The sequence below is a fragment of the Canis lupus genome, chromosome 27, assembly GCF_048164855.1.
Source record: "Canis lupus baileyi chromosome 27, mCanLup2.hap1, whole genome shotgun sequence".
NCBI lineage: Eukaryota > Metazoa > Chordata > Mammalia > Carnivora > Canidae > Canis > Canis lupus.
The window spans coordinates 37,932,434-37,958,687 of record NC_132864.1 but is presented as its reverse complement, the minus strand read 5'-3'; the positions used below and the strand labels follow the sequence as shown (position 1 = coordinate 37,958,687).

The 26,254-nt window shown below is 39.1% G+C and overlaps 1 protein-coding gene across 4 annotated transcripts in view; it reads right to left on the bottom strand.

Moving 5' to 3' along the window:
* The window catches only part of CLTCL1 (clathrin heavy chain like 1), a 94,768-nt gene that overhangs the window by 67,390 nt on the left and 1,124 nt on the right, over positions 1-26,254 (bottom strand). For all 4 annotated transcript variants that reach the window (XM_072803560.1, XM_072803561.1, XM_072803559.1 and 1 more), the window contains exons 2-3: positions 15,246-15,453; positions 8,152-8,420 (exon numbers count right to left, since the gene is read on the bottom strand). In XM_072803560.1, the coding sequence (XP_072659661.1) occupies positions 8,152-8,420; positions 15,246-15,453 (477 nt within the window). The remainder of the gene's footprint in view (positions 1-8,151; positions 8,421-15,245; positions 15,454-26,254) is intronic.

Here is a 26,254-nt window from a genome sequence, read left to right as displayed (position 1 = left end):
AGAGACACAGGCAGAGGGAGAAGCAGGCTCCATGCACCGGGAGCCCGACGTGGGACTCGATCCTGGGTCTCCAGGATCGCGCCCTGGGCCAAAGGCAGGCGCCAAACCACTGCACCACCCAGGGATCCCTACTGTGCTCTTTATTTCTTCATGTGGGTTTGGGTTACTGACTTCCATTTCCACCTGAAAGATTCACTTTAGTATTTCTTATAGGGCAGATGTGTTAGAGACAAATTCTCTGTTTTTGTTACTTGGTAATGCCTTAATCTCCCCTTCATTATTTGAAGAATAATTTTGCTGGATATGGAATTCTTGCTTGACAGTCTTATTTTTTTTAAAAGCACTTTGATTATATCATACCACTGCCTGGATGGGTTCTATTAAATCAATTGTTGGGATCCCTGGGTGGCGCAGCGGTTTGGCGCCTGCCTTTGGCCCAGGGCGTGATCCTGGAGACCCGGGATCGAATCCCACATAGGGCTCACGGTGCATGGAGCCTGCTTCTCCCTCTGCCTATGTCTCTGCCTCTCTCTCTCTCTCTCTCTGTGACTACCATAAAAAAAAAAAAAAGAAATCAATTGTTAATCTGAGAGTCCATTGTGTAAGTTTGCTTCTTTCTTACTGCTGTCAAGATTTTTTGTCTTTTGATAGTTTAATTATGATATATCTGGGTGTAGATTAATGGTTTTCATCAAATTTGCTAAGTTTGGGGCCATTATTTCTTCAAATATTCTTTTCCCCTTTCTTTCTCTCCTGTGGCACTTCCAGTATGTGTACTGACTCACTTGATGTGTTCCACAAATCTATGAGGCTTTTTTAAGTAGACTCTGTGCCCAGCATGGGGGCTTCAACTCACAACCCTGAGGGGCCAAGAGTCATATGCTCTACCAATTGAGCGAGCCAAGCATCCCATAGGCTGTTTTTTTTTTTTTTAATACCACCTAGTTCTTTATTATTATGATTTATATGGAGAGACACTGTTCTCATAATTTCTTTAGTTCCCTGGACATACTTTCTATTAGCTCTTTGAACATACTTAAAATAGTTGACTTACAGTCTTTTTGAAAATAACTCCAATGTCTGGGTTTCCTCAAAACAGTCTCTACTGACTAATTTTCCCCTCTTTGAGCATGGGCTATACTTTGTTTCTTTGCCTATTTCATTTTTGGTGCTGTTGTTGAAAGGTGGATATTTTAAATAGCATAAAGTGACAACTCTGGAAATCAGATATTCCACCCCCCACCCCGGGCTTATTGAAGTTGTTTGTTTAACAAATCTCCTGAACTAAGTCCGTAAAGACTGTATTCTTTGCCATATGTGGTCACTGAGGTCTCTATTCAGCTTAGTGGTCAGTTAATGATTTGAAATAGATTCCTTAAATGCCTTGAGTTTCAGCCTTTGCTGAGAGGGTGTGTATGTGTGGAGACATACCTTCAATACTCTGGCAGGCAGCTTACAATACTGCCTTGGCCTTCAACCTTCCTGCTTGTACAGAGCCTCAAGGTCAGCTAAGGGTGAGAGTTTAAGGCCTTGTCAATCCTCTCTTGGTGCACAGCTCTGTGCATGTACATTTCCCAAGAATATGCTGAAACATTTGAAAGCCTCCTATGAACATGCTTTTAATTTTTTTTAGCCAGCTTCTTATTTACCTCAAGTATTACCATCCTACCAGGCAGTTGTGATGTTAAACAATTGCTCCTGATGGTACATCACAACCATCCCAGGAGGTAAGGCCATTTGCACTGAGGAAGAGTGAGTCAAGTCAAATAAAAGGCAAGGTCTGTGAAAGGAGATTTCCAAGAAACTATTACATAAGTCAAATAATGACATTTATCTGGGAAAGGTGCTTTGGGGAGAAGTTCTAAGCCTTTCTTGCCTCCTTCAGAGGCTGTAAGGTTGCTGTATTTCATCAATTGGTGGAACAACATATTGGTTTTTATTTATTTATTTATTTTTTTTTTTTTAACATATTGGTTTTTAACACTATCAGAAACCGTACAGAAGGAGATGGGACTGGCACAAGTTAAAATGTCACCAAACTTGCTGTTCTGAGATGTAGCAAATTTTCTTAAATAAGAGTTCTTTGGATTTTTAAGCCTGTGGTTAATTTCTAGAACTCTGAAAAAGTTGATTTTGGAAATTTTTTGCCATTGTTCTCAGTGCTTTTATGGAGGAGCGAATTTTCAAAGGCCTGTATTCCACCAATCCTGCTGATATACTGTGTTTAATATTTTATGTGGATGTATATTTACATTTCTCTTGGGTATATAAATGGGAGTGGAATTCCTAGATCACACAGTAACTCTACATTTAACTTTTTGGGGGATTGCCAAACTATTTTCCATCAACACTCTGTGTTTTACATTCTCACCAACAATGTATGAAGGTTCCAATTTCTCTACATCCTTTGACAACATTTGTTATTGGCGATCTTTTTGATTATAGCCATCCTAATACGTGTGAAGTCACATCACATTTTTTTTGGGGGGGGGTTGTTTCGTTTGTTTTTTAAGTAAGCTCTACACCCAATGCGGGGTTTGAACTCATCACCTTGAGATCAAGAGGGGCATGCTCTTCTGAATCAGCCAGCCAGCTGTCCCTCACACTGAATTTTCAATTTGTATTTCCACAATGACTAAGGATTTTTTTTTATAAAGACTTTTCATTTATTTATTCATGAGAGACACAGAGAGAGGCAGAGACATAGGCAGAAGGAGAACCAGGTTCCCTGCAGGGAGCCTGATGCAGGACTCAGTCTCTGGGATCACGACCCAAGCCAAAGGCAGAGACTCAACCACTGAACCACCCAGATGGTTCAGTAGCCCCAATGACTAATGATGTTAAACAAATTTTCATGTGTTTTTGGAGAAATATCTGTTCAAATCATTTAACGATTTGTAAACTGGATTATTTGCCTTTTTATTATTGAGTTGTAAGAATTCTTTATATATTCTGGATACAAGTCCCTTGTCAGATATATGATCTTGAAATATTTTCTCCAAATGGCGGGTTATTTTTTCACTTTCAAATGGTATCATTTGTAGCACAAAGGATTTTAATTTTGTTTTACCTGTTTTTCTTTTGTTGCTTATGCTTTTGATGTTGTATCTATAAAGGTTCTGCTTAACTCAAGGTCACTAAGATTTGCTATGTTTTCTTCTAAGAGTTTCATAGCTTCAGCTCTTACATTTGGGTTTGATCCATTTTGAGTTAATTTTTAGTATGTTGAGAGGTAGGGGTTCAGTTTCATGCTTTGGTATGTACAGATATCCAGTGTCCCCAAACCATTTGTTAAATGGACTATTATTTCCTGTGTTGAATTGTCTTAGCATCCCTATCAAAAAAATAAACTGATCATAAATGCAAGGATATTATTTCTAGACTCTCAATTTTACCTTATTGATCTATATGTCTACTCTTATCTTGGTACCATACTGTCTCGATGACTGTAGATTTGTAGCAATTTTTGAAATTGGGAAGTATGAGTACTCTAACTTTGTTTTCTTTTCATCAAGACTGTTCTGGCTATTATGAGTTCTCTGCAATTCCATATGAATTTTAGGGTTAGCTTATCAATTTCTACAAAGAATTTATCTGGTATTCTGACAGAGATTATGTTGAATTTGCGGATTAGGGTGTATTAACATCTTTTAAAAAATTTTTATTTATTTATGATAGTCACACAGAGGGGGGGGGCGGGGCAGAGACACAGGCAGAGGGAGAAGCAGGCTCCATCACCGGGAGCCCGACGTGGGATTCGATCCCGGGTCTCCAGGATCGCGCCCTGGGCCAAAGGCAGGCACTAAACCGCTGCACCACCCAGGGATCCCAGTGTATTAACATCTTAAAAATATTAACTATTATGATACATGAACATGAAATGTTTTCCCATTTATTTAGATCTTTATTTTCAACAGTGTTTTGTAGTTTTAAGGATAAAAGTATATAACATATATATATATAGAGAGAGAGACACTTACAAGTATATAACTTATACATATAAACACATATATAGTTATATAAATTATATACTTCTTTTATTAAATTTATTCCTATTTTATTCATTTTGATGCTATTATGAATGGAATATCATTTTTAATTATTCATTGAAAGTGTATATTATCTTGCATTCTATAACCTTGTACTTGTTAGTTCTAGAATTTTATTGGATGCCTTAAGATTTTCAATATGTAAAATCATGTCATCTGCAAACAGATGTTTTTAATTCTTCCTTTCAAATCAGGATGCCTTTTATTTCTTTTTCTGATTGTTCTGACTAGAATCTCTAGTCCATTGTTGAACAGCAGTGGCAAAAGTGGACATCTCTGCCTTGTCTGATCTTAGGGGTAAACTTTCAGTCTTTCGCTATTAAGTAAGATGCTAGCTGTGTTTTTCTCAGACGCCTTTTATCAGGTTAAGGAAGTTCCTTTCTATTCCTAGTTTGTTGAGCATTTTTATCATAAAAGGTGTTGGGTTTTATACTGTGCTTTTTCTATGTCTGCTGAGATGACCATGTGGTTTTTGTATTTTATTCTATTAATACTGTACATTATTTTCATTGGTTTTCAGATATTAAACCCACCTGATATCACCAGGTAAGTCCCACTTGGTTGTGACATACAATTCTTTTATATGTTGCTGGATTCAGTTCACTAGTATGTTGCTGAAGATTTCTGCATCTATATTCAGAGGAGATAGTGGTTTGCAGTTTTTTTGTGATGTCTTTGGTGTCTGGGTACTAATGGCCTCATAGAATGAATTGAGAAGTGTCCCCTCCTCTTCTATGTTTTAGAAAAGTTTGTGAAGGATTAGTACTACCTTTTCTTTGAATATTTGATAGAATTAACCAGTGAAACCATCTGGGTCAGAGTTTTTCTTTGTAAGTAGTTTTTTCATTAGTAATTATCTTAGCTTGTTATATAGGACTATTCATATTTTCTATTTCTTCTTGAGTCATTTTCATAATCTATGTTTTTCTGGGAATTAGTCCTTTCATCTAAGTTATATAGTTTGCTGGTATACAATATTCTTAGTATTCTCTACTAATTTTTTTTTATTTCTGTATGGTTTGTCCCACCTGTTTTGAAGCCATGCCCATTCACTTATGTACTGTCTATGGCTGCCCATACTATAATTTCACAGTTGAGTAATTGTGACAGAGACCAAATTTTGGGGGCCCACAAAGCAAAAAAATTTACTATCTGGGTCTTTATAGAAAAAATATGCTGACCTCCAGCTAAGAAGAACAAAGTAACATTTGAAGTATGCAGGTCAAACTGGAGCAAAGGGCTTTTAAGAAAATATTAGAGGCAGTTAAAAAGTGCAGAATGAATTAACTGTTGTCTTAGTTTTATAAGTCTCAGCTCAAATTTCATTCCAACCCCTCAGACATAATCAATCCTGGGGGAACAAACATATTTCCAGACCAGATTCAGTACCAAGACAGAGTTTCATGGAATAAAGAGGAAACTCAAAAACAAAAAGTATTCTGGGCAAGTATTTGGGAAAAGTGATAAAGGCTACCCTGTGAGTAACTTTGTTCCTTGGTTGAGAGTCCTGCAACTCTACGTACCTCTTTCCAAAAGCAACATAAAGGCTCAAAAAGTACAGCTTTCCCACTGACTCTTGAATAGTATGAAGGGCTATGGAAGAGAGATCTTCTGGCTCCCCTGCCTTCACAAAGTAGAGTGAATCAATTTTTTCTTTTCATGCCCATACCACCTTGAAAATTCACCATGACAGCATATGTCATACAGATTTTATCTGTCTGTAACTCTCTCGCAATTCATCCCAGCATCTCCAGGCTCTCCTCAGCCCTAACATCACAAACACTCCTGTCTTCATTTATATTAGCAACACCTGAACCGTCTGCAACCTCTGTCCACCATTAGGGCCAGCAACATCCAAATCCTTTCAGGGGAAAGCCAAAGGTAGAGTTTTCACATGAGAAAAACTTCATAAATAGCATCTAATCTAGGGTTAGTTTCCTTCCAAGAGGAAATCATTCAAGCTAATAGATGATACATCACAGAAAATGTCCTAGGTGTAAAATTATTCCTTTTATGGAAGCCTGGGCAATCAGACCCAAACAAGCTGTTATGGATGAATCATAATATCATGTGTAGGGGCAATGGGATTGCCCATTATTCTAGATATATATTCCTATAAATACACTGTCATTCCAGCTTAACCCTCAGCCCTGACAATAAGTAAGTGAGGCTGAATGGAAGTCATGGACCTATCTATAAAAGGCTCTGTGACTAAGCAAGTCCCTTATATTACACAAAAGAACTCCCACATCACCTGAGGATGCAAACTTGTCAGTGTAATACAAAGATGAAGGGTTAGAGCAGATATACTTCAGTTCTCCCTTATCTATATCTCATTCTAAGACAAATGCTGGGCCATCATCCAACTCTCCTCTCCCTGAGAGGAGTCCCATGCATCACCAATTTCTAGCCATTTCTCCTCTAAAATCTAAAGCCTTGCATCGGGGCACCTGGCTGACTCAGTCATTAGAGCATGTGGCTCTTGATCTTAGGGTTGTGAGTTTGAGCCCCACATTGAGCATAGAGATTACTAAACAAAATTCTCTCTCTCTCTCTCTGTGTCTCAAACCTTGTCTCTACTGTTCATCTCCAATGCCAGTGCTTCCATCTAAATCACACATGGCTTACTTCTCCTGGGAGCTGCAGATTGGAAGAGACTTCTAAAGTGAAGAGAAGTACTCCTTCCATCTTTGCTCGCTCTTTACCTTTCTCATACATGTCTTTATTCCAGAACATGCTATATGGTTTCTTCCTGTATCTGCCTATCAACTAGCTTCCCAGCCTCCAGTCTTCATGGTGGTCCCTCCTCGACATCACTGATAGCATTATTTCTATGCCATCATGCTACAGAGAAAGAAAATAAATCATATCACTTTCACTTTAAAATCTGCTGCAGAATTCCCACTGCCAACAGCATGCACTTCAGTCTTGCCCCCACTGATCTCTCAGCCTCTTATGCATCCTATAGGTATCAGCCAAGGTGATACCTGAGACTCACATAAAGAGCCATTCTCTTCCACTTCCATGCCTTTGCATACAGTTTCCTTCCCAAGTGCACTTTTATAGCTGGCAAAATGCAGCTTAAGAGGCCCTTTCTGGGATCCCTGGGTGGTGCAGCGGTTTGGCGCCTGTCTTTGGCCCAGGGCTCGATCCTAGAGACCCGGGATCGAATCCCACATCGGGCTCCCGGTGCATGGAGCCTGCTTCTCTCTCTCTCTCTCTCTCTCTATCATAAATAAATAAAAATTAAAAAACAAACAAACAAACAAAAAAGAGGCCTTTTCTGTTGTGGTCCCTCTCTGACTTAAGGTATTTTCTTACAGCTTCCACAGCACTGTCTTGAAATGTTTGACAGTTTTATAAGTGCTAGAATTCTGTATTTATACTCTTCCCACTAGGCTATGGAAGACCATTCAATGGCCAGAATTAGCTAATAAAGATCTAAAACCAAAAATCCTGTAGTCAAGTATCTGGTGACTAGATTAGCCACCAGGAATGAAAAAAAAGAAGCACAGCAGAAAGTTACTGCTTCTATCATAAAAATAAACAAATTAGTAAGGGCACCTGGGTTGCACTGTCAGTTAAGTGTCTGACTCTTGGTTTCAGCTCAGGTCATGATCTTAGGGTTCTGAGATGGAGCCATATGTCAATCAGGCTCTGTACTGAAAGAGGAGTCTGCTTAAGACTTTCCTTCTCCCTATGCCCTTCCACTCTTGTACTTGCTCACTCTCTCTCCCTCTATTAAAATACATAAATGAATCTTTAAAAAAAGTATATGAATTAGTAACATTCAATTAAAGCCCTTAAAATAGAGCCCCCAAACTACTTTCCATAAACCTATAGGTTCCAAGTGGCTTTACAAAATTCCTCAACAATTAACTTCTCAAAACTATGCCAGAAATAGTTTACAGAATGAGTATCAGTAATCTGATGGAATACAGAGTTAAACTACAATTCTTTTACAATCCAAAGTTTGAATTTCTTGTAACCTCTATTTCTTTTAGGTCTGGACCTATTTCTTCTGCCTCAACCCTAATACTAACTTCAGTATTATACCTCTACATTCCATCAGACCAGTCCCTGAAGGCAGCCAAAAGCTTACCTGAGCTGAGATGCCAATGAGGAGCAACCACTTCTGGTACTCATCAGTCCGGTAGTGGATCATCTGGCACCCTGACAGACTGGCATGTCTATCAAACATCTTCACGGGTTGAGAGTCACCTTCCATGCTCCAGTGGTAGACTGTGGTCTCAGTCACCAGGGCAACAGTGTTCACAGAGACCCATTTCCAGAAAATCACCTCTTCTGCCATTGTATGAGACTTCATTTTACTCTTCATTTCAATATTAAAGATCTGAAGTGTCTTCCCAGCTAGTATTTGATGTGATGGAGATTAGAGAAAGATAAATTAAAAATGTGAAAGACAAATTCTTACACTCCTAATTCTGAATCGTTTTAATGTTACTTTAAGTTGTACTACTTACAGGCAATCTGATTAAGAAGGGAAAAAAGCTGCCTCAGTAGTAATTAACCACACTTTGATGTCTCAATATTGAGAAGAGCCTTCTTCAAAAGAAGAATGTAAAAGTGTGTGAATATATAATGTATGAGTAACAGTCAGAAATTAGTTCTTTTGAAGCAACTATCAGGAGAATCAGTTTTAAATTGTTATCTTCTAGTTTTAAAATGTTTCTGGATAAGTCAGCAAAAACAAGACTCAAAGATTTCAGTTTTACAAAAGGAAAATCATTCTGAAGGTGGATGGTCCTGATAGGTGTACAACAACATAAATGTACTTAAGACCACTGAACAATACACTAAAAATGGTTAAGATAATAGACTCCATGATATATATTTAGCTGCAACTCTTAAAAATTGAAAAAACTTGGAGATTTCAATACCCCACTCTAAATAATAAAACAACTAGACAGAAAAATATACTTGAACATTACTGACCAATTCAACCTAACATCTTTAGAACACATTACCCAACAAGAAAATACAATACATTCTTTCCAAGTATACCTGAAACATATTCTAGGATAGATCTTATGCTTGGCTATTAAAAAAGTATCAAGAAATTTTAAAATTTAAAGTCATATAAGTTATCTGATTACAACAAAATTATTAAAAAGCAACAGAAAAAAAGTGTGAGATATTCCCAAATTTTGGAATTCAACCACATACCACATGCTTCTATATAGCCCATGCATCAAAGAAGAAATTACAAAGAAAATTAGAAAATATGTTGAACTGAATAAAATAACAAGTACAACATATCAATTTTGGGGTTGCAGCTAAGGCACTACTTAAAGAAAAAATATCATTTTAAACATCAAGATCATAAAAGAATATCTCAAACCAATAAAGTTTCCAACTTAATAAACTATAAAAAGAGTAAACTAAACCCAAAGCAACAAAAAACAGAAATTAAGAATAGAGTAAAAATCAAGGAAGGAAACAAAAAATAATAAAGAAAAATCAATAAAATAAAAAGTTGACTCTTCACAACAATCAAGAAAATTGACAAAATGATCAAGAAAAAAAAGGTAAGATCCAAATTACCAAAATTAGGAATAAAAGAGAGGACATCAGAGGTGATCTTGGAGAAATTAAAAGGACTATGAGTGAATAGTATGAACAATTTTATGTCAACCCAGTAGAGGACTTAAATAGAGAACTTGGATATAAATTCCTAGAAAGAGAAATTACCAAAACTGACACAAGAAAGAAAAATCTGAACAAATTTACAGCAAGTAAAGAAGCTGAACTCTCAGTTTAAAATCATCTCACAAAGGAAAACCCAAGCTCAAAAGGCTTTCACTGATGAATTCTATCAAGTACTCAAAGATGACTCAAGTAACAAGTCTCTCACAAACTTCAGGAAGCAGAAAAGGGACCACTTCCCACCTCATTCTGTAAGGCCAATACTAACCTAATTCCAAAGTTAAAGACATCACAAGAAAACACAGACCAATCATCATAAAAACAGACAGAAAAGTCCTTAAAACAGGAGTGAACCAAATCCAGCCACATATAAAAACAATCATGGGGCACATAGGTGGCTAAGTTGGTTACATGTACAACTCTTGGTTTCAGCTCAGATCATGATCTCGGGGTTGTGAGATCAAGCCAAGCTCTGCGTTGGGCTCCATACTCAGTGCAGAGTCTGCTGGAGAGTCTCTCCTTCTTCCTCTTTCTCCCCTACCTCTTCCCCCTACTCTTGCACATGCTATCTAAACAAACAAACAAAAAATCTTTTAAAAAATACTTTGAAAAATATGAAGTTGGAGTACCAACACTGATTTCAAACTTACTATAAAGCCATAGTAATCAAGTAATTGGCACAAGGTTGAGGATATGGATCAATGAAACAGAATGAGTGTCTAGAAGTTGATCTTTCTATTTATGGTCAATTGACTTTAACCAAAGGTGCTAGATAATTCAATGGGATATTCATTCTCAACAAATGGTGCTTGGACAAGTGAATGCCCTTACCCCACCGAAAAAATGATGATGATGATGATGATGACAAAAAGGAGGAAGAAGGGGCAGCCCGGGTGGCTCAGCGATTTACTGCCATCTTCAGCCCAGGGCGTGATCCTGGAGACCCGGGATTGAGTCCCATGTTGGGCTCCCTGCATGGAGCCTGCTTCTCCCTCTGCCTACTTCTCCCTCTGCCTGTGTCTCTGCCTCTCTCTGTGTCTCATGAATAAATAAAATATTTAAAAAAAAAAGAAAGAAAAAGAAAAGGAGGAAGAGGAAGAAGAAGAAAAACCTTACACCCTTACCACACACAAAAACTAATCCCAAATAGACTATGAACTTAAGTGTAAGAGTTAAAACTTAAAAAAAAACATTAGAAGAAATGCAAAACATCATCATGACCTTGGGCTAGGCTAAGCATTCTCAGGTAGGACTCCAAAATCATGATCCATTAAAGAAAAAAACTGGTAAGCTGGACTTTAACAAAATTAAACTTTTTCTTCAAAAGATACATCAAGAAAATAAAATGATGAGCTACAAAATGGGAGAAAATATGTAGATCACATATTTGATAAATGATTTATATCCAGGATATATAAAGAACCCTTAAAATTCAGTAAGACAAATAAGCCAATTAAGAAATAAGCAAAAGATTGTAGATACTTCTCTAACAAGATATGAGTGGCAAATAAAATAAAACAAAAAAGATATATAAATGGAATTGCTATGATTAAAAAAAAGACAATATTATAAAGCTTTCATATATGTTGCAAAAACTAGAATCCCCATACATTATTGACAGGAACACAAAATGTACAGCCATTAAGAAACAGGCAGTATCTTAAAAAGCTAAAAAAATTTATCATATGACCCAGCAATTCTACTCCTAGGTATTTATCTAAGAAAAATGGAAACATACATCCACGCAAAGACTTGTCAGCAAGTGTTCATAGCAGCAATATACTTAATGGCCAAAAACTGTAACCAATCCAAATGTCCACAAACTGATAAACAGAGAAACAAAATGTGATATATCTATAGAGTAATGGAGTACTGGAATCTTACTCAACTATAAAAAGGAACTAACTACTGATACAAGCTACAACATGGATGAATCTCAAACATGCTATGCTAATTGAAGGAACCCAGATGTAAAAGACTGTATGTTGTATGATTTCTTTATTTGAAATGTCCAGAAATGGCAAATCTATAGAGTCAGAAAACAGATCAGTAGCTACCTAGGGCTGAGGGTGGGAGTGGGGAACAACTGCAAATGGGAATAAAGGAACTTTCTGTAGTAGTAAAAATGTTCTAAAACAGAGCATGTTGGTGGTTCCGCAACTCAATAAATTTACTAAAAATCACTGAATAGTACACTTAGAATAAATGAATTTTATGGCATATAAATTATACCTGAATAAAGTGGTTAAGAAAGAAAAGACTAGACTAGCAGTTCAACTGTAGGATGGGGGTACCTTTTAGTTTCCAATAGCCTGGGATCACAGAGGGAATTTCCACTAGTTCAAAAACTTGTCAGGTTGTCCTTAGACTGGTTAAGAAGAACTTGTTTTACACGACGTACTAGATATTTAGTGTCACAAAGAGAATAAAACAAAACAAAAACCCTACCAATCTCCTTTGGGAATCAACCTGCTGTTAGACTCTAGTTGCCAGGGTGAAGAATGTGCTACCACAAGGGGGCTCCATCCCACCACCTTTCCTCTCCCCAACTGGGCTAAGAGCTAACTACTAAGCTGGCACCACCCTAGCCTATACACAATCCACTTCTAAAAATTAAGAAAAAAGGGAGAGTTTGCAAAAAGAAACACACATGACTACTCAAAAAGCTATGTTTCTTTATTTTTTTTTAAGATTTTATTTATTCATGAGAGACACACAGAGAGAGAGGCAGAGACAGAGGCAGAGGTTAGAAGCAGGCTCCATGCAGGGAGCCCAACGTGGGACTCGATCCCAGGTCTCCAGGATCATGCCCTGGGCTGAAGGAGGCACTAAACCACTGAGCCACCTGGGCTGCCCAAAAGGCTATGTTTCATAATAAAAGTAAAAAATATACTTGGGCCAGTAATGCAAGTAGTCAGTCAACTTTTTCTATATAGGGACATATATGATCTTTGTCACATATTTGTCTGTTTTTACAACTCTTTAAAAATATAAAAACCATTCTTAGCTTGGTGATGTACAAAAACCAACAGTTTACTGACCCCTCACTTGGAGCATTAATGTTCCACTAAGATGATGAGCAACTAATGAGGAATTCTACTCCTCACTTCCTCCTCCTTTAGTCAAAGGTAAAAATTTATCTCTGGTTTTATTTATTCATTTTTTAAGATTTTATTTACTTATTTATGAGAGACACAGAGAAAGAAAGGGGCAGAGATGCAGGTAGAGGGAGAAGCAGGCTCCCCACAGGGAGCCTGATGTAGGACTTGACCCCAAAACCCTGGGACCCTGACCTGAGCCAAAGGCAGATGCTCAACCACTGAGCCACCTGGGCATTCTGTATCTCTGATTTTAAAATATTCACCACAAAAGCACCAGTACAGAGTTTCCAGAGAGACTGGGGTGAGTGAATCTGCTCCAGGCTTCTCCAGAAGGATGGGCAGTGATATGGGCTGAGAACCTCAGGAGGTCTCAGCCAGATAAAAGGACAGACTGTGAAGGAAGACCTTTTTTAAAAAGAGGTTCATCTCATCACAAACCTCTTTCCAATCACAAGACTTCACCAGTCAAAATGGGGTATCTGTGAGATTCAAGACCAGGCCCCTTCACTTCACTTTCATGCTTTCACAATGGGACCTATGGAACAGCTAAGTCATACGACGCAATAAAAGTATAATTAAATTATCTCTGTAATACAGCCACTGTTCAAATACCATTTTTTTTTTTAATTCTTAAAGACAGTTTTCCTCATTTTGGTCTAGGGTCTTTGAATCACACTGTGATACTTGCCCACAATTTGTAGTATAAGAGTCCAAGATCATTCTAATGGTCACAAGATTGCCGTAAAAATAGGATACTTGAAATTATATCACTTTGGTTCCACAGCTCACACTTACTCATGTAAAAGAAAACAACACTCAATTACTATAGCTGAAGCAATTCATATGAACACTAAGAATGGAAAGAAAAAAAAAAATAAAGAACAGCCCCGCCATTAGAAAGCTGGCCTGGTCTTCACAGCCAGGCCATGTTGCTCTCCTAGCAGACATAAACCATCTTAGACAAGTCCAAGACCATGATAAAGTGAGACAAAGCAAGGTCGCTTCAGAATTTTATCTAAGTACAGACAAAAACAAGGTAAATGTGCAACCCACAAAATATGAAACAGCCCCTCTCGTAGCTGAAATGAGTGCCTGCTACTTCTTTAACCAATGCCAGTTTTATCCTCGCTCTAGTCTGTCCTTCTCTATAGATAAGATTAAGATAACCTAATAAAATTACTCCCATTTTCTAGCAGCAATCTACAACAAACTCCTATTTCCTTAGACCATCCCCCAAATCCCTCAACCAAACCCCAAATCCTACAAAAGGCAAAAGGTTCTTTCTAACACCCTCAAATAGTAGTATGATACATCCCAGCTCCCCATGGTGTTTTGTCCTCGCTGAAACAAGTAATAAACCCAACTTATTCAACTTCAGGTGTGTTGCCAGTGGCCTTTGGTTGAAGAGGACTGACAGCATGTAAATACGAGTTCTCTCCATTCCCTTACCACACTCCAACAACCTCTTCCAGGAGATCCATAGTGCACAATGGTAAAGAGAACTGTATTAGAGGACCAGGAAGACTAAAATGCTGGTCATCTGTGAGACCTGCAGAGAACATCAAACAGCAAACGACATGATAGATAAGGGCTCTCAAAAGTAATGAAAAATAGAAAATGCAGAAAAGCCAAAAGGTCATGAAGAATCCATAAAGGTTAGCAATTTCTTCAATTAAAATTAGTTTACACTGCTTACACTACATGGTCATAAGTTTCAGATGTCTATTTACCTACTGAAAGGACAAAGTAGACCCTATTTCTGTAACAAAAAAGAAGCACAGGCAAAGCTAATATTTGGCATTCACTAATTTTAGCTCCAGAAAAAACTCTCACTTTTCAAGGTAGGTGGCAATACACTTTGCATAAAATACTAACAAGTCCAGTATATACATAATCCTTTCAATTTCCCAAATCATGATAATATGAAAAGATTTTATACTCTCAAAGTAACTAGGATGTTTCAAGCACCCAATATTCCCTGATTTCAGGGAGGTAAAATTCTATTAATCAACAGCTATACTGTCATTGATGTGCTTCACAGGAGAAGTAGTACCTTGGCTCATATTCCGGGATGCCTGGAGCACCACCGTAAAGCAGCCCATCATGAGGTCCAGGGTACCACATGGCCCTCCTGGGGAACATATGCAGTGTGGTGTTAGCTTTTCCAGATGTGTCAGTCATGAGGATGAGGCCTGGGCACTCTCTCCTGTATTTGGTAGTGTGCATGATGTCTCAAAAAGCTGGGGTGCTCAGGGGCCTCTGGTTAAATAAGGTATGTAAAACAGAGCTTTGGCTAAAACTTTTGGAGTTTAATTTAACATTACCGATGACACTTCCCTGTGAATTTGCTGACAGTTGTCTGATATTTAAGGTAACACAGCAGGTAAAGTGAAGTAAAATTCCTTTCTGAAAATCCCATCAGGCTTACCTTTCAGAGCTATCACCTTAGAGGCTGGATTCATGATGGCACTCTCAGCAGAGATGGGCCGTCTGATTGGCACCATTGGCTCACTCATGTCAATAATCACTACTTGCGCCTGTTCGCCAACCTTCTCTCGGACACATATAAACTTATCAGATTCCATGGTCAGTGTGCTAAATCCAATGTTGGCTGGATTAATTCCCAGGTTCTGGAGCTAAATAGAAAAGAAACATTTGATTAAAAGCAAGTCTTTCCTCTCTGAAATAGATTAAATCTAGCCTATCATTTCCCAAAGCCTAACAGAAGGAGGAAGAAAAGTTAAACAAGAGTTTAGAAAAAACTTAACATTGACTATTTGAGGCAAACACTGACTTGTGTTTCTATACCTTTAAAGGCACAGGCAATGCATCAACAGTAGGCTGTGAATCAACTCTCAAGGAACTTTTTTTTTTTTTTAATTTTTATTTATTTATGATAGTCACAGAGAGAGAGAGAGAGAGAGGCAGAGACACAGGCAGAGGGAGAAGCAGGCTCCATGCACCGGGAGCCCGACGTGGGATTCGATCCCGGGTCTCCAGGATCGCGCCCTGGGCCAAAGGCAGGCGCCAAACCGCTGCGCCACCCAGGGATCCCTCAAGGAACTTTTGATCCTGCAGGCTGATGAGAACATACAAGAATAAGGATAATACCAAGAAGAGAGAAGGATGCCACGAGTGATACAGATGGGAAAACATCTGGTTGAGTGTTGGGGGGGTGGAGGAGCCCACAAAGAATACCTCACAGATAAGCCCATAGTTGAGGAGAGCCCATAGTTTGGAGAGGTGAAGGTGGAGGAAGAGAGGAGAAAGGAAGAAAAGACAAAAACTGATTTCTCTGAAAGCAAGCAATAACAAAGAACCAGCCAAGAGTTTTTCCTTAAAGCAACCCCACATATCATAAAATCTGATTTAATTTCTCAGTTTACTTTCATTTTTAAATTTCTTTTAAATGTATTTATTCATGATAGACATAGAGAGAGAAAGAGGCAGAGACACAGGCAGAGGGAGAAGCAGGCTCCATGCAGGAAGCCTGACGCGGGACTTGATCCCGGGTCTCCAGGATCACGCCCTGGGCCAAAGGCAGGCGCTAAACTGCTGAGCCACCCTGGGATCCCCTCTCAGTCAGTTTAAATATTTCTTGGCAAGTCCAAGGTTAACAAAAAGTCAACACATTTGGTACATCTTTGGAGGCAGACTGCTTGAACTTGTGTAAAACTTAAATCAGGTGCCTTTCTCCAAAGGTCACTTTACATAGTGCCTATTTTAAATAAAAACCTATGGATGAGGGATCCCTGGGTGGCGCAGTGGTTTGGCGCCTGCCTTTGGCCTAGGGCGTGATCCTGGAGACCCGGGATCGAATCCCACATCGGGCTCCCGGTGCATGGAGCCTGCTTCTCCCTCTGCCTGTGTCTCTGCCTCTCTCTCTCTCTCTCTCTCTCTCTCTCTGTGACTATCATAAAAAAACAAAAAAACAAAAAACCTCTGGATGAGATAAGCTTCAATGAAATACTCTGGGAAAACACACACTCAAGAAATTTCTATCACCCTTATAAAGAATGGTGCTTATTTCTATAAAACTCCCCTGCTCCAACCTATCTACAAGGTATCTTTGTTTCTAAACATTGTTCTGCTCAACCCAAACCCTACTGCTACTGACTTAACCCTTTAGTACCTGTTACTCTGTGTGAACTTGTATAAAAGAGTATGCTAGCAACAAAGATTAGGGACCATTTGTTAAAAATAACTACCAGCCTTTGGAAGAAGCACAAACAAGGCTGTTCAAACTGCTAGTGTAATTCTTTACTCTATCTTTTTTTTTTCTATGAACTCCTCAAAAGCAGGGATTGTATCTTATTTGTTTCTTGTGGTACAGAGTCTAGCATATATTGAACATTCCAGCTGCTGAGTGGAACAGACTACAGGACAACAGGTCACCTCATCTTATCTTTCTGCTAACTCAGGAGACAAGTATGCCATGCACAATTTACACAACACAGGGTTTTCAGATTATCTTCCCAAAGCCACCATGCTTATTAATGATGGAGATAGTTGTGAATAAAGCTTGTGCTCTGGACCACAAAATTGAGTTGAAATTCACATTTTATTTTCACACATCTGAAATAGCAGCTTAATGCAATTGTAAATGTAGTGTAGTGAATGAAAGCTGAGACTTTCTCATAGAAAGTAATTTTCATACATTCGTTCCATAAATAAGTACTGAATACACAGTACCTGCTAGCCACTAATTAGACTCTGAAAGCAGTAAGATACATAAGATATAGTTAGTCACAATATCCAGAGCCCACAGGCTGCGGAGACTAACGATCACTATTTGGTTGAACTATATGAAGATGCTGATAGGAGGGCACTGAAAAGTTCCCTTGGGGGCAGAGGGAGGGGGAGAAGCAAAAGGGTGAAAGAAAGTTCCCAGGAGACCTACACAGTCTTCCTTTCTCATTATGAATTATTGTAAGCGTTATACTATATTAACATATAGTAACATTTCGCGAGCACCCTAACACTCAAGCACCCAACACCCAACACTGTCAAATCTTTACATTTCAGAGCCATATATTTAAGTGGACCTAGATTTTCTAAATTTTCATTTTATTCTTAGCTTGGGATTATATGGCTACATTCTGATTTCAACTCCAAATATCAAGAAATATTTGTACTCAACCTCTTGAGCACAGTAGGTTCTTAAGTATTAGTGACTGAGTCCAGTTCCTCACACAAGAGCATATACACATATTCATGGCATTCTGAAAAGGTAAAATCACTTCACAAATCAAGACACTGTTTTAATAGCTGAGAACAGTGTATCCAAAAATAAGAGACTATTAGAACTAGAAGAAAGGAAGACAGTGGTTCTCAAGGGGCGCTAGTATCCTGTAATCTCTGGAAATGGGCAATTCGAATTGTACAATGACTAGAGAACACTAATTAGCTAGCATTTACTGGGGCCAGGGATGTCAAACACAGGACAATTCCACAAAAAGAACTTTTACATCTAAAATATCAAATACCGGCGTGCCTGGGTGCTCAGTCAGTTGAGCTTCCAACTCCTGATTTTGGCTTGCGTCATGATCTCGGGTCGTGCAATCAAGCCCCGAGGCAGGCTACATGCTCTCCTGGGGGGCGGGAGGGGGCTTTAGATTCTCCCTCCCACCCCTGCACACCCTCTATTTCTCTCTCTAAATAAACAAATCATAAATATGTAAATAAATAAAATGTCAAATACTATGTTTTCTCATTAGTAGCTATAACTAAGGACTCCTGATTCCTATAATAATTATTCTGAAAGGTAACACAGATACACATTTAAACAGCCAATATATATGAGTTAAGCAAAAGTACACAAGATACTATCTAATAATCCTTTTCTGTTCTCAAGACCCGCAATTAAATGAATCCAAATTCAAATCTGACACTGGGGAAAACATAAAAAGAAATTACTCATCCAACAGTCCTGTTGCTTCTATATTTAAAGGGCTTAGGGACAGTAGTCTGACTGGGAGGGAAGGTTGCAGCTGTGTTTACATAGGGCTGTTAGTGAAAACACAAACTGCCAGTATCAAAGAGCCAGAACGTTCCAGTTACACTGAACATCCAGGTTTTTATGCCTCTCTTTGAAAAACCTAGTCCTTTTTCCTTTGTATAAGTCTCTGCAGGCTCACTTACTTCTGCCTTATCCCTATGCCCAGCACATGGTCGTTCAATAATTAATTAGTAAAGAAGTTAACAAGTTTTAGGCAGTCAAAAAAATAATTTGAAGTAACTTAGAAATCTTTTATATCTCAAACTTATCAGCAAGCTTTTTCCTACCTTAAAGAGGGAGCTTTGTAATTGAGGACCTAGGAAGAATAATGATACTGAGGTCCTTCCTAGGAGTAACCTAAAATTCTAGGACTAGGTTAGCTCAGAGTAGTTTAAAAACAACATTTGTAGAGTGCTTTATAGAACCTCTCTCAAATTACACCAATGTAGGTTTTCTGTATTTTAAAACCAACGCACAAGACCCTATATTTATACCTGTTAAATGTCAACTAGTTGGATCCTAGCCTGTCAAGATCTGCCTGGATTCTAATTTTGTCATTGAACTTTGCTAGGGCAGCTCTGCGGCATCCTTCTTCAGCCAGCCAAGAGATGGTAATCTTTCCCTGGCATGGAGACCGCCAGCAGGTCCCAAGCAAGAGAAACAAAAGAAAATACAGAATAGACTGAAAGCAATAGATTTATTGAAGCAGGAAGGGAAAGCAAAGAAATACAGGATGGGGTGACAGGTGTCAACAACTACAGAAGGATATTAGTAAGCAATACTGTCAAATACATGCTGCAATCTGTGTGTAATCTTTTTTTTTTTTTTAAGATTTTAGTTATTTATTCATGAGAGACACAGAGAGAGGCAGAGACATAGGCAGAGGAAGAAGCAGGCTCCCTGCAGGGAGCCTGACGTGGGACTTGATCGCTAGACTCCAGGATCACGACCTAAGCCAAACTGAGCCACCCAAGCGTCCCAATCTCTAGGTAATCTTTTATTTTTTTTATTTTTTTATTTTTATTATTTATTTATTTTTATCTGTAGGTAATCTTGAAAGAGCTTCAAACTCTGTTAACTTACAAAAGCAAAAGGAGGGGAATTTAAAAAAAAAGATTTTATTTATTTGACTGACAGAGCACAAGCAGGGGAGTGGCAGGCAGGAGATGAGAAGCATGCTCCCCACTAAGCAAGGAGCCCAATGAGGGGCTTGATCCCAGGACCCCAGCCAGGATCATGACCTGAGCCAAAGGCAGCAGCTCAATTGACTGAGCCACCCACGCGCCCCAAGGTGGGGAATTTTATAGCAGGATTCTTTAAATTATTTTTTGAAAGATATAATGATTTTTAATAGTAGTTTCTTTTGGGAAAAGACCCAGTGTTTGAACAGAAAGGTTTACTTTTCATTTATACTTTCTATTTAGGGCTATTCTTCCCATGTATACGTATTACTTTAAAGCTTGTTCCAGGCAGACTTTGCCCCAGCTATGGACTTTGCTCAAGAACCTTGTGGAGAGGGACCTTGACTAAGATCTTCCTAGTACATGGTAACTCTTTTAACCCAATAAATTCAAAAAGTACTTATGTAGTTTGGGGATTTTGAACATTTAAAATATGCTCAATAGTAATAATTTATTCTTCCAAAGAGGACCTGTCCAAATACATTTAATATTTGCTCACTTAACATGCCACTGTTGTGGACACACTCACAAAGGCTGACCCTTCCACATTCTCTGGTTACTTTCTTCACTTTGTAAATAAGAAAGTCAGAAGGTAATGACTGACCCAGTATCTCCTTCCAATACAAGAATCATCAGTCCACCAAGAAGCAAAATTTAACAGCTTATACAAGACCATAAAAACATTTTACATGGGTGCACAACAATTTCAGGACACAAGCAGCCTACCGCTGTTTGTCTTAGTATATCAAAAACCATTTCACAAAATAAGATGGCTACATAATGGCAACTTAAACTAAACACATACTAGGCTGTGAGTACAGCATCCCTTTCAGAGTGACTCCCCGCTTCTTCACCAGCAGCCACAGATACACATGAACTGTTTTCAATTCACGCTCAATCTACTCCTCAAAGTGCTGCCTTCCCTACTCATGTGCAAAAGGCTTCAAATATCAACCTCTTTCTTTAATTATGAATGACTAGAAGATTGATTCAATACAGTCGCATGTGAGACTCACCTGGAAAGAAAGGCCAAAGTCCTTACCTCTCAGAGATCCTGATTTAATGTTTAAGGTGCGCACTTATGTGTTTCTCAGCCTGGGCTAGGAAGCACTGATTAAGACTAGTGACCACCTTGCTCCTATAATTTACATAGATCACCTTGGCAGACTCTGTAAGAACATCACCTCAAAGATATGCTACATAACCAAAACTCTAAGGGAATGCATTTATATGTTCTTTGTGTATTGAGCTGTGTCACACTTCAAAACTCTTTCAAATAACTATTCCTCTTCTGAATTAAGGTGTCATTGTTTCTTAGCTCTTTTGCTTTTTTCCATTCTAGCATAAAGAGCAACAACTTTCAAACTTAGATATTGGAATATAAAAAAGTTAAAATAGTACATATAAGAAAAATATTTCTGCAGGATAAGTACTCCTCTCAAAACCAGGGTGACAGGATAAATAAATTCATATAAATTGTAACATCCCAAGCTGAAGTTGAAGGATGCTTTATTACAATGCATTAGATCTAGAAGTGCAGCTTCTGCTCTTGGTACATTTCTGAAAGGTTCTTTGTAGAATAAAAGTTCCTATACACTAATTTTTTTCTTTTTTTTTTAAAAAAAGATTTTATTTATTTATTCATGAGAGACACAGAGAGAGAAGCAGAGACACAGAGGGAGAAGCAGGCTCTATGTGGGGAGCCCGATGTGGGACTCGATCCTGGGACTCCAGGATCACGCCCTGAGCCAAAGGCAGACGCTCAACCACTGAGCCACCCAGGCACCCATTTTTTTCTTTTTTAAAGATTTATCTTAGAGAGACAGAGAGAGGGGGTGAATGCACGAGGGGGCGGGGGGAGGAGGAGAGGGAGAATCCCAAGCAGATTCTCCCACCTACTTTGCATGAAGCCTCTCGTGGGGCTTGATCCCATGACCCTGAGATCACGACCCCCAGCTGAAATCAAGAGTTGGAGACCCAATTGACTGAGCCATCTAGGTGCCCTGCTATACACTGATTTCTATTTTCCAACTGACCATTATAAAACTATTGTTTTTCCTCTAGGGAAAATCTGGCCCAAGAATTTTCATATGAAAGAAACCAAAATTAAAAACAGAAAAAAATAATAAGATTCATAAAATGTAAAGTGATAATATGGTAGACACAGGGTAGGGGCAGAAAAAAAAATGTCAGTGATATAAGCAGGAGTATATTTTTTAAGATTTTATTTATTTATCTATTTATTTATTTAGAAAGAGCAACAACCAGGGTTGGGGGGTAGGAGCAGAGGGAGAGGGAAAAGCAGACCCCCCCCCAAAGCAGGAAGCCCGATGCAGGGCTTGATGCCAGGATCCTGAGATCACAACCTGAGCTGAAGGCAGATGCTTAACCAACTGAACCACCCAGGCACCCCTAGCAGGAGTATTCTTTTTTTTTTTTAATTAATTAATTAATTTATTTATTTATTTTTATTATTATTTTTTTTAATTAATTTATTCATGACACACACACACAGGCAGAGACAGAAGCAGGCTCCATGCAGGGAGCCCGACATGGGACTCGACCCTGGGCCTCCAGGATCACACACCCTGGGCTGAAGGCGGCACTGAACGGCTGAGCCACCCGGGCTGCCTGTAGCAGGAGTATTCTTAATAAAATAGACTTAAGAATAAATTGGTCACAGGTGAGCTATATGGAGGGCCTGGAAAAGCCTACAAACTGTATCATTAGACAATCTACATTATAATTAGTTATTGATTATACATTTTAATATGAATTATTGGGTTCCATTCCTTCAAAGATCTCAAGCCTGTTATATACCAGGCAGTGGGAATACAACTGCAGATAGGAGATCCTGAGCTTACAGTACAGTAGGGACCTATATACCATATGGTTAGGGCCATCATGAGGGAAGCCCTAAAGCTATGGGGGCACTCAGGAAGGACTCCTAATTCTGACATGTCACGGACACCTTCCTGTCATTTAAGCAGATAGATACCAGAAGGCTAAGTAGTACTTGGCTGGGTAATAAGAGTGAAGGGAGGAATGTTCTGGAAAGAGGCAATAACCTGCAAAAGCCCAGAGGTAAGAAAAGGTCCTGAAGGACAAGATGGGGAGCAGCAAAAACCTGAGCAGGTGCTGGATTAGGCACAGCTTTACAGGGCATTGGAGAGTCTGGCATTTTCATCCTGGAAGCAAGAGGGAAGCATTCACTGACGAACTTTAAGCAGATGTTTAGCCTTTGAGAAGATCTCTTTGCCTGTGTGCTAGACTGGAGGTAGAGGACCAGAGACAAAGTTAGTGCAGCCATCTAGGTGAGGAATGCTGGCATAGTCCAGGGTCATGTCAGTCATGCTCAAAGTGGCAGAATAATGCCCAAAATACACAGGAGGAAGAATCAACAAGTTAGGGAGAAGTCATGGCTGTCTCCTAGGTTCCTGGCTGGAAACTGGAGAAGATACACATTTAGAGAAAAAGAGGAACCCTATTTGGAACGTGATGTGTTTGAAGAACCTATGGATCCAATGCCCTTCTCCAACAGACAGCTGTCATCATGGTAGTAACAAATAACAAGAATAGAGTGTTTTATTATGTACCAGACATAATAAAAATTTTACAAACTTTTTGTAAAATTATGTCCCACACCTTACATTTACCACATTTATTTTTTTTCATTTACCACATTTATTAACTCAAAACCTCACAACAGCTCTATGAGGTAAAAACTGTACCTTTTACCTTTATATTATAGATGTAGAAATGTACTTACAAAAAGGTTACAAAAATTGCCCAAATGCACTTGTATGTGCCTGAGTCCAGATTTAAACAAACCCTTCCATTGGTCTTCAGTCTGTGCTCTTAACCAGAGCCTTTTATTGTCTCTCCTTCATGTATCTCTGAGGATCAGCAAAAGTATGTAGCCTGCCTATGAACACTGAGCATATGGATATACATATAAATCACCCAGTAGAGCATACAGAATGAAGAGATAAAGGGTAGGGCAGCCCAAGTGGCTCGACGGTTTAGCATCGCCTTCGGCGCAGGGCCTGATCCTGGAGTCCTGGGATCAAGTTCCGCGTGGGCTCCCTGCACAGAGCCTGCTTCTCCCTCTGCCTGTGTCTCTGCCTCTCTCTCTCTCTGTGTCTCTCATGAATGAATAAATAAAATCTTAAAAAAAAAGAGAGATAAAGGGACTCAAGACAGACCCCAGGCTTATGCCTAAGAGAAGCTCACAAAGAAAACTGGGTTGTGGGCAGAGAGATAGGAGAAACCCTGGGAGACTGTGGTACTAGCAAAAGCAACAGAAAAAGGGTCATAAGGCGGCAGTAAAGCACATTGTCAACTGTAGATGTTTGTAATGCTGGGATTTGAGTTCTTTTTTTTTTTTTTTTTGAGCAGGGCTTAGCAAACTACAAACTTTTTGTATAGCCCAACTAAAAGTGGATTTTGCACTTTTTACAAGATTTTTTTAAAGGGGAGGATGGGAAATATGTGACAAGAGACACAATGTGGCCCTCAAAGGCCTAACCTATATACCTGGTCCTTTACAAAAAAAGTCTACATTTCAACTTGTGACCTTGGCAACAACAGATGCAGGGGAAGAGTGGATGCAAAAACCAGACTGCAGATTATTGAGGAATATAAGGGAAGGGATGGAGTCATAAGGTGATTCTTTCATGTCTAGCTGTGAAGTAAGAGCTTCAAGGGGACAGGGGAGAGGGAGAAGTTTGTTTGCTGTAAAGACAGAAGAGATATGAGCATGGTTAAACACAAACATGGAAGAAGCCACCACAAGGGAATGGATGAAATCAAAGGAAAGAGAAGATGCTACTGAGTAAGGCCCTGTTAAAAGGGGGAAGAATGTAGGATCCAGAACACAAAGGAAAAAATGGGAAAAACCCACTTCTAAGATAACAGGAAAGCAGAAAAGGGCAACTACAGACAAGTTTTCAAGACTGCAGGCATGAAGGTGAGGAATATCCCATTTATGGCTTCTGTTTCTCCAACCATCTGCTACCAGCAAGGGGGAGTAGTGGGATCAGAGATTTAAGGAACAAGCGGAAATTTTGAAATGTGTGCAGCTAAGGGAGAGTGTACAAACTAGAAAAACAAGGAGTGCAGAGTAACCTCAACAGCTGGTTAATGCTGGAGACCACAAACCATATTTACATAGCCTGTATGCTAACAAGGCACAAGTAGTTTCCAGATAATAGAATATATCTCTTCAAGGCATTATGAACTTCAATAGGAATTTAAAATGCGTTACTGCTTCCTTGCCTTCTGAAGAAAACATATTTAGTGGCTAAAGCACAGGCTTTGGAATCAGAGATCAGGATTAGAACCCAAGCTGTCACTTTCTAGCTGTGTAATTTTACCTTTATTACTTACCCTCTCTGTGCCCCAGTTAGATAAACACTAAGTTAAATGAGGTTTATAAAATACACAATATAGTGACTAGCAGCAGAAATGGCTCAATAAATGGCACATATTATTACATTGTTCTAATTAACAGCAGCAGTAGTATTTTGCTATTTCACATTACTGTCAAGAGATGGGCGTTCAGGATACCTTCTACCTCCACACAACTACAGCTGCTGTTATCACTAACCAAGTGACAATGGAGGAATACTCAGGGATCAAGTTTTCAATCTGTATAATAGGTGGATCTAGCCAGTCACTATACTCCCAGGGCCTTTCCCATTTGGATACAGAGTAAGAAGTGCTCTATGCTGTGAAAAAAGAAAGAAAGAAAGAAAAAAAAAGACCTTCCGATCCACCACATTCCTTGCAATACCACAATTTAGCCACAAAGACCTGAGTCTAGGGATGCATGTGTGGCTCAGCGGTTTAGCGCCTGCCTTCCACCCATGATCCTGGGGTACCGGGATCAGTTCCCACATCGGGCTCCCTGCATGGAGCCTGCTTCTCCTTCTGCCTGTGTCTCTGCCTCTCTGTGTGCCTTTCATGAATAAATAAATAAAACCTTAAAAAAAAAAGACCTGAGTCTGAATCCTGCTCTTATTTGCCAAATGACTAGACAAGTTATTTAAATTTTTAATTTATTTATTCATGATAGACACACAGAGAGGGAGGCAGAGACACAGGCAGAGGGAGAGGCAGGCTCCACGCCGGCCCACGCGGGACTCGATCCCGGGTCTCCAGGATGGCGCCCTGGGCTAAAGGCAGGCGCCAAGCCGCTGAGCCACCCAGGGATCCCCTTGACAACTTATTTAACATCTTTGTGCCTTGGTTTCCTCA